Below are 9,551 nucleotides of genomic sequence, written 5' to 3' on the forward strand. Positions count from 1 at the left end.
CCCCATCACCAAACTACCCAACACAAAGCCACAGGTTTTACCATTTGGATAAGTACTCACTCTTGGCTTCCAGACTTGACAATTCCTTTTGTGAAAAGAGGAGTGGTGGGAAGCCAGAAACTCTGTCCCTGTCATTGTTTTATTCAAGAACTCTCACTGATGGCATTGAAACAACCCTCTGCTATCTTTTCTGAAACTTTATTCCATCATATGATTCCTTTTTCTTTTGAATTAACAGCTACCAATACCACTTGGAAATGCTTAGTCTAAACTTTAAAGACATGCTTAGATCATTCTCACTTTTGAAAACATACCAATAGCTTCTTTACCTTATTTTTTTCCCCTCAAAAAAGCAAAAAGCACATCTTCACTTGCAGTCTGAATTTCCTAGACATATCATATTTTGAATGATATCTGGAAAACTTTACTTGGATATTTTGTCAATATCTTAGGGTTAAAACTTTAAGTATAAATCTATTTTGAAATCCTCTTCTCTCTCCCATTCTCATCTCTAATTTCTCAGTAAAGTTTATTTTTTCTGTCACACAGCTCAAAAATAGAAACTAATCACTAACACTGTGACATAAGATTGAAGGCCCTGTCTTATTCATCTTTCTTCAGTGTGTTTCACATTACCTTGATTGATAACAAGTGGCAAGTACATGTTTGGGTATGGTTAAATAATGAATCCTGAGTGCTTATTTTCTGTCATCATCCACATGTAGTTCTTCTGACTTTGATTATGGAATGTCATTTCAAATCATTTTTGTACCAGGAATTGAAGCCATGGGTGCTTAAGCACTGAACTACAGCTACATCCCCAGGCCTTTTAAAATTTTTTATATGGAGACAGGGTCATGCTAATTTGCATAGATCCCCACACTAAGTTGCTGAGACTCGCTTTGAATTTGCAATCCTCCTGTCTCAGCCTCCCAAGCCACTGGGATTACAGCCATGTGTCACCATCAATTTATGTTTTAATGTCCATAAAAAGTAAAGAAATGGCCTTTGACATAAGGAAAGGGATTATGATCTAAGGAGCAGGCAGGAGCTTGATGAAATTTGGAGACAGGACAATTCAGAGGGTCCCTCTGAAGAGTCACCCAAATGGTGGAGTAAGGAGCAGCCTCCACAGAGACCAGGAGTACTTCTGTCTCACCTTCCTTTTTCATAATGAACTGTCTGAGGCTGCACTTCTCAGAGAAGGAGAAGAAAGGATTAATAGTATAGAACTCAAGGGAGCTTAAGAGCAGGTCATCTTTGCACAATATTCCTGTGACAGATTAGCTCATAGCCTGATAAGAGCAGTATAAATCAAGAGACTGACATGTGCCAGCTGAAGGTAGCCATGCCACTCAGACCTCCAAATGTGGAAGGGTACTGTTAGACCCAAATCCCTATTATTCCCAAAGCCTCTGGATCTCTCTCAATTTTCTTCCCAGGATAACAAAACATTTCTCCTGTCTTCTAAGATTCAAGGTATGTTCTGCTTTTGAAAAGCTCTTCAAAGACCCTGCCTTCCATTTGAAGAAGCACCCACAAGTTTTCATCTTCTTCCTGGTGTCCCCAGTCTCTGTCACTAGGGTGAGATAATCATAGTCCTCTCCAGAGGAACCAAAACAAAGAAAGTCTTTTTGAGCCTTTACAAAGAAAAACAACAGCAAATAATTCAGTATGTGAATGGCAGACCCCATGGCTTTAAAATGAAATCCTCTTTGGGGAGGGAAGAAATTATTGCTCTTGGCAACTGTCAAGGGCTTCTCTGCCTCTATATCTAGTGCTTCCTGAGGAATGAAACTAAAGAATCCTCAAGTCAGGCCCTGTCCAGGTCTGAGGAGTAGAGGGCTGGGCATTCCTTGGATCTACATGGAATTGTCTAAACCAAACCCTTATTATTCCTGAAGCTCTCCATATAGCTTTGTCTTCTAAACACAGAAGAAAGGAAGCAAGAGAGGAATTAAAGAAGAAAGGGAAAAAGTGTAAATATGCTTTTGGATGCAGGTGGAGTAGATTAGTGGCTGTAAACAGGGATCCTACTGTTGGACTCTATGGCTCATAATCCCGGCATTTCTACTTACTGGCTCTATATAATCTAACCACTCTGTTCTCTCTAATCTCCCTTTTGTTATTGGTAAAATATCTAGGAGAATACTAATTACTCTTCAGTATTTTTTAAAAGAGTGAAATGATATGATGAATGTAAACCATTCAACATAGTGCCCAGCACAGCACACATGCTCAGATAATTGTTGTTGTTAATGACAATGATGATATTGATGATGTTAATAATTTTAACGATGTTATGTTGTTCTTGTTAATGATGTTGATGATGATGATAATGATGATGATGATGATGGTGATTATTTTAAAATTTCATTGAGACAGGTTTGGGCTCCAGTGTAAACCCAAAGTCCACCACATCAAGGATACATACTTTCTGTGATCATATACTTCAGTACTTCATTGTAAGGTAGTTTACATTTCCAGTTTTATTGGGATACTTTTTATGGCATCGTCCAACAATGGACTCCACTGCACTGATCTCTAAATTTCTCCTCATCTGCTTCCCTAACTACCAGAGTTGGCAGCACTGGCTGTCCATGCCCCTCAGCCTTCTCTTTCTCCTGGCCATGGGGGCCAACGCCATGCTCCTGATTACCATCTGGCTGGAGGCCTCCATGCATGAGTCCATGTACTACCTGCTCAACTTCCTCTCCCTGCTGGACATTGTGCTCTGCCTCACTGTCATCCCCAAGGTCCTGATCATCTTCTGGTTTGACCTGAGATCCATCAACTTCTCTGCCTGCTTCCTCCAGATGTTCATCATGAACAGTTTCCTGACGATGGAGTCCTGCAGTTTCATGGTGATGGCCTATGACCGCCATGTGGCCATCTGCCATCCACTGCGGTACCCCTCCATCATCACTGGCCGGTTTGTGGTCAGGGCTGCCAGGGCTGCCATCTTTATCATGGCCCGAAATGTCCTTCTTACTATGCCGATTCCCATACTTTCTTCCCGATTGAGATACTGTGTAAGAATTATTAAAAACTGTATCTCCAGTAACATGTCTGTGTCCAAACTGTCATGTGATGACATCACCTTAAACCAGCTCTACCAGTTTGTGATAGGCTGGACGCTGCTGGGTTCTGACCTCATCCTTATTGTTCTCTCCTACTTCTTTATCTTGAAAGTTGTGCTAAGGATCAAGGCTGAGGGTGCTGTGGCCAAGGCCCTGAGCACATGTGGGTCCCACTTCATCCTCATCCTCTTCTTCAGCACAGTGCTGCTGGTTCTGGTCATCACTAACCTGGCCAGGGAGAGAATTTCTCCTGATGTCCCCATTCTTCTCAACATCCTGCACCACCTCATCCCCCCAGAGCTGAACCCCATTGTTTATGGTGTAAGGACCAAGGAAATCAAGCAGGGAATCCAGAAACTGCTGAGAAGCTTTTAAGAAGTCAAATGAGGGGGCTGGGGATGTGGCTCAAGCGGTAGCGCGCTCGCCTGGCATGCATGTGGCCCGGGTTCGATCCTCATACCAACAAAGATGTTGTGTCCGCCGAGAACCAAAAAATAAATATTAAAAATTCTCTCTATCTCTCTTTCTCCTCTCTCACTCTCTCTTAAAAAAAAAAAAAAGAAGTCAAATGAGTGAGACCTGACCTTGGAAACAGAAAGTGACAATGGGGCATAGGGACTTTAAATATTTCATGTAAGTGTAAGTTTGTATGTTGCTTTGCTCAAATGCTGACTATGGGATATTCATATATTGATGCCTGTTTTCTGTTATACTGACTAGAATCTTGACTTTTGCCTTTTGGAATAAATTATAAGTTTTTTCTGGCCTTATCAATTGAAAGGGACTTATCAAGCCATAACTCCAGGAACTTGGAGTGATATGGTTTGTCAAGTAAAGAACAAATGTTATTTCAATGGTTGTAAATGCTCTTCAGTTTCCTAAACTGTTTAACTCATATGTGTTAGATCTCTTCATTCTCCTTGATATGGCTGAACCTGGTTTTGTGCCATCACTGAGTCTCTTGTGGAGCTACAGAGGTTGATTCCAGAACTTTGGTCTTATTTAGAGTGAATGGCATGTGTTATACACTGCTTCTTTTCTCCCTGAGAAAAGGCCACTTCTCTGCTGTATAAATATTCTGTAGATTTTTCCTTGTTTGCAATAAATTTTGTTAAATTCTAGGATGATTTATATTTGCATGAATACATGTTTTTTAATCTATTTTTTAATTGATTTATTTTAGTTATCGATAACATTAGGGTACATTTTGATGTAATCACAAAAGCATGGAATATAATTTGCTCTAGTTCATTCCCTAGCACCTCCAGCTCCACCCGTCCATGCTTCTCTCCCTGTAGTCTAATAATCTTTCTGGTGTTTATTTATAGTATTTTTTAAAATTAGTGTTTTGTGGGTATACTTGTCGTTGGAATTCTCTATGGTGAACTCATGTATGTACACATAAAAGTTCAGTCAAATTCATTCCATTCTTTTTCCCTTTTCCTGTATTTCTTTCCTTCTCCTCCTCAATCGCCTTTGTCTACTCTACTTATATTTCTTCCACTTTGATTAAAGATTTCTCTCCTTTTGTTTTCTTTTCTCTTTCCTTCTCACCTTATTTTAGATTAGTTTCTTCATAACAGTGAAAACATTTGGCCTTTGACTTTCAGAACTGTCTTATTTCACTTCGCATTATATCCTCCAGTTCCATCCATTTGCTGGCAAATGCCATAATTTCATTCTTCTTCATTAAGACTGAGTAATATTCCCTGTGTATATATGCCACATTTTTCTTTATCCATTCATCTGTTGAAGGAAACCTGTGTTGCATCAATAGTTTGGCTATTGTGCTGCTTTTCAGAGTGGTTGTACTAATTTGCAGTCTCACCAACCAAATTTATGAATGTAAATTTTTCCCAATTCCTTTCCAACATTTTTTATTATTTGCTATTTTGACAGGAGTGTGTCTTATTTTAATTGAAATATTATGGTCCCCCCAATCCAGTTATCAGTGTCTAATTTCATACTGTCTTACCTGGTTTCTCTCTCAGATTTCAGGTACCATCTACATTCCCATTCTTTCCTTCATTTTTTAGATATACCTTAAATTGTATTCCTCATCCTATTTGGAGCAGTGTTGTGTCAATCTTCATATCTTGTCCTGGGGCTAGTGTAGCTTTCCATAGAATGCAGGCATTTGAATTTGTGGGTGCCTAAATGAGAACAAATGTTTTTAACTCTGTACAGTTCTCATCCCAATCATGCTCTGAAAGTGATTGTGACTTATTGATTGGTGGTGATTGGTTGATATTTCCTGGTATTAATTTACATTAGTAACCAGGTCCCTTTTGGGATAGTAATTGAGGGCTTCATATATAGTATTTTATGAGTCGTTTGAGAATGCTTTCCAACTTAGCTGATCTGGGTTGACCCACCTTTTCTTGGAGGACTTATAAAGTAATTTATTATTCCTATGATGTTGTCTTTCATCAAAATAATATCTTTAATCTCCATTTTCTGTTTTGCAACTCCCAAGACAGAGCCCAATCAAAACACAATACTTTTCAAGCACTCTTCCCTGTGCTTGTTCATCTGCCAGCTCCTAACTTATGCTTTTCTAGATTATGTTCCCTACTTGCATATATATATACTTTAAATATATATATTTAAAGTAGCCTTTTCCACACAGAAAACTTAACACTAATGTCTTTATCTGATAAACTGAGCCCACTCTACCAGTCTCAGTTTAGACTCTACTTACTCTACAGTGCCTTATTTTATTCACCCCAATGGAATTGATCTGGCCACCTTGAGTCATGAGTATATGTTCATCTCTCACAGATATTAGATTGTAATTGTCTCTGAATCTGGTCAAGAGTTTTACTAATCTTTTCAATTTATAGAATTGCTAATACAGTGCTTTACATATTGTTACATTTGGTGAATAAAAAAGTTAATAAAACATCACAGTTTTTTTCTTGTTTTCTTTGAAAAGGGCTCAGAGAATCAAGTCATTAATATATTTTCCAAAACACTTAGCAAAAAGCTGCATATAACTTACAGTTCAATACAAACTTGAATACCATTAAATTCTAAGGTTTCTTATTTTGGCAATATATATATATATATATATATATATATATATATATATATATACACACACATATTTTTTTTCCTACTGGGGATAGAAGCCAGAAGCAATTTACCACTAGCTACATGAACAGGTTGTTTTTTTTTTTTTAAGTTAGAGTCTCACTAAGTTACAGATGTTGGCCTTCAACTTGGCTATGACTCAGTCTGCTGAGTCACTGGAATTACAGATGTGTGCCACTGCACCTGCTAAATCTGCTTATCTTGAAATGAGACTGATTTATTTAAACCCCTGAGCACATCCGTTTGACCATTTATAAGATGTGTGACTTTTGACTCACAGATCTCAATCTGAGTTAGTATTCTCTTTTAAAGAAGGATGATATCTCCTCTATTATTATGCAGTTTTTCTTGATTTTTCAATGTGCTAGATGACCTAATTTATGAAGAGTTTTTCAACCAGAGTCTAACTTGTAAGTAGAAACCCACTTTATTATTTTCCTCTGTACATTTCCATCTCTCATGTTTTCAAAGGAATTTATCTTCATTATCATATACCCCTGTGTATTGAGATCAGAAATACACATGGGTTAGAAGTCTGTAGGTCAAACCAGAAGCAAAGTACAGTTCAGGCATGTATTGAGAAAGGAGTCTAAAGGGAGACTCTAAGTGTGAAGAGTTGTTCTTCAATTTTTACATCAGATCATAAGGGTTCAAAATGTATAAGTTTTTGTCATTTTACCTGATGAGATTTGCTATTAACAAGGGTGATATGAGTTACACTAAGACCTTTGGTACAAGAATGATGAGGTTCAGGGGAGAGCAGTAGAGCTCCAAACCCCTACTTGAGAACCAGATTGTCCAACCTGGGGGAATGGAGGTCGGAAGGGAGCAATGCTACAGGGATGTCAATCTGATGTCTAAAACTAGCTGAGCTAGCCTAGAGCTGAGCTAGTGGAGACAGGATCAAGATTAGTCTGACATCAGTGCTCACATGTAGACATTTGAGAAAAGAGTGAATTTACTTCTTTAATGAGAGAATTTGTCATAATAAGATTCTGCTTCTCCACCTGGAGTTGTGCAAATGGAACCGTATGTAGATGTGGTCATCTGTAAGAAGTGACATTTGGCCTATTTTTTGGTAAAACATGGCAAAATTAGTGATGCAGGTTGCTGGAAGGTCAAGGAAACACCCTCATAAAATTAAAATTCCAATTGGTGTTTAGTTGGATCCTTCAACTTTTCACTAAGTGTCATTTCACAGTCAATCCTACTCCTGCCTTGGAAAGTTCATTCCCTTATCTTACATCTTTCTGCCCAGGGAGGGATGAACATTTGGGATAACAACCACCAAAGGAGCAAAGTGAGAGGTGACAGATAAAGTGAACTCAGATTTTTGTCTCATCACTACTCAGTTTTTGTCCTATACCTCTTACTGATTCTCTGAGAGAATGTGCAAAATGTCCTGAGATTAGAGGTGGAGCAGGGAATTGAAATGCTGGTGACAGAAGGCTGTTAGAAGAGCTAAGGGATTTAATAGTTGTGTTCAAAGGAGTAAAAAACAAGGGGAATAATCTCATTGTGTCTAAGACTCTAAAAACAGAGAACATGTAACACTCAGACAAAGTAAGACAAAAGTGTTAGAAAAAAACCAGGGACATATTTTCTGATTGATGTAAGAATACCTGTAATGTAACAGGAGTGAGAGAAAATACACAATATACTAGTGCAGCTGAAATAGTGTAAGGAAACAATAAAACTTAAGTCCAATATAATTAGCTTTTAAATTCATATACCTTCCTTGGGACCACAGAAGGACAGAGTGGAATGATCTAAATTGATTTTACTCATAGTGTTCTGGAAGAAGCTTTGGGGAAGCATTTGAGGGGTTAGAATAGCAGCAAATGGATTACTCTAAGTGGATATGAAAGGACATGTACATCAATAGATGTAATTTTGTCTATTTTATTTCACCCACTCATAGCCCTTCCTTCTTACCAGCTCTGGTGTTATTTTTTCATACACACCTGTTTTTATTCTTTCTTTTGGATTGACTATTTTTTAACTCTGTTTTATTTCCTCTGCCGAGTCTTCACCCCATAGGTGAGGGCAGGTGGCACAAGGAGGTACAGGGTGGCCAGAAGAACATGGACATGATGGGGTACATGGTGGCCAAAGTGGTAAGTGAGGAAGGAGAACATCCCAGGGACATAGAAGACCAGGATGACACAAACATGAGCCCCACAAGTGCTAAAGGCCTTGAGTCCATCCTCACTCCCTGGTACTTTCAGCACTGCCTGGAGGATGAGGGCATAGGAGACCCCAATGGCCAGGACATCTAGCCCAAACACCAGAAGTGCCACTGCCAGGCCATAGGCTCTGTTCACTGTGGTTTCTGAACAGGCAAGTTTTACCACAGCCATATGTTCACAATAGGCATGGCCTATGACTGTGGTCTGGCAGAAGATAAGGCTCTGAAGGAGGATGGGGAAGGGGATGAGGAGGATTAATCCACGCACCAGCACTGCCATCCCAATGTGCCCTATGGTCCCTAGATGCAGGATGGTGGAATGGTGCAGAGAATGGCAAATGGCCACATAGCGATCCAGAAGCATTGCTACCAGGACACCTGACTCCATGGAGGAGAAAGCTTGAATGAAGAACATCTGGGTTAGGCAGACAACATACCCAATCTCATGAGCATGGACCAGGAGCACAGCAAGGGCATTTTGTGCAATGAAGGAGGCCAGGACAAGGTCAATGGCAGCTAGCATGGCCAAGAAGAGGTACATGGGTTGGTGCAATAATTGCTCAGCCCAGATGATGAAGATAATGGTAACATTGCCCACTAGAGCAAGGAAGTAAAGGACACCCAAGGGAAAAGCTATCCAGTGCTGACTCTCCTCTCGACCTGGAGTACCTACCAGGAAAAAAGAAGGCTGGGTTAGCCTCCTTCTGGAATTGCTAAGGGCCATCATAAAGGGCTTAGAGAGGGAAAAAGAACCAACGTCTTGATTTTTCCACTTCTGATATGTTACCACATAGTCCAGCTCTGGCTGCCCTCTGCACCAGAAGAATGAAGCACCTTGAGCTGCAACACAAGGGGATACAGTTAGAGACAAGGAAAAATATCTCCTTTCCTGGAGATCCTCTTCTTATGGGTGAGACTTGCACATGTCTGAATCAGGATAAATCTAGTTTTACTCAGAGATAAGAATAAACACATGCTGCCTTTGGGAGAGATGCTTACACTTTACCATTCAATTATTTGTATTTCAGAACTGTTCATTTGAAAGAACTCTCCTCATTAATTCTCTGGATATTAATAACTCCATCTTTTACTTTTCAAACTAGTCTCCTTCAGTTTCCACAACATTGCACTCTACAGTTGTTCCTCCTCTGACCCCAGGCCCACCATTTTCTCCACCTGATTAGAGATTG

The 9,551-nt window shown here is 39.5% G+C and overlaps 1 protein-coding gene and 1 pseudogene across 1 annotated transcript; one reads left to right on the forward strand and one right to left on the reverse strand.

The window, feature by feature from the left end:
• Positions 1-2,506: 2,506 nt before the first annotated feature.
• LOC144376816 (olfactory receptor 56A4-like) lies at positions 2,507-3,455 on the forward strand (annotated as a pseudogene).
• A 4,727-nt stretch (positions 3,456-8,182) lies between these two features.
• On the reverse strand, positions 8,183-9,088 carry LOC144376667 (olfactory receptor 52L1-like). Its single transcript, XM_078044921.1, has one exon. The coding sequence runs from the start codon at positions 9,086-9,088 to the stop codon at positions 8,183-8,185; it is 906 nt and encodes a 301-aa protein (XP_077901047.1).
• Between the last annotated feature and the right edge of the window lie 463 nt (positions 9,089-9,551).

Source organism: Ictidomys tridecemlineatus, chromosome 4, assembly GCF_052094955.1.
Source record: "Ictidomys tridecemlineatus isolate mIctTri1 chromosome 4, mIctTri1.hap1, whole genome shotgun sequence".
In the NCBI taxonomy this organism is placed as follows: domain Eukaryota; kingdom Metazoa; phylum Chordata; class Mammalia; order Rodentia; family Sciuridae; genus Ictidomys; species Ictidomys tridecemlineatus.

Excerpts from the sequence above, each read along its gene's own strand:
- LOC144376667 (XM_078044921.1), bottom strand. The coding sequence starts at position 9,088 with ATGATGGCCCTTAGCAATTCCAGAAGGAGGCTAACCCAGCCTTCTTTT.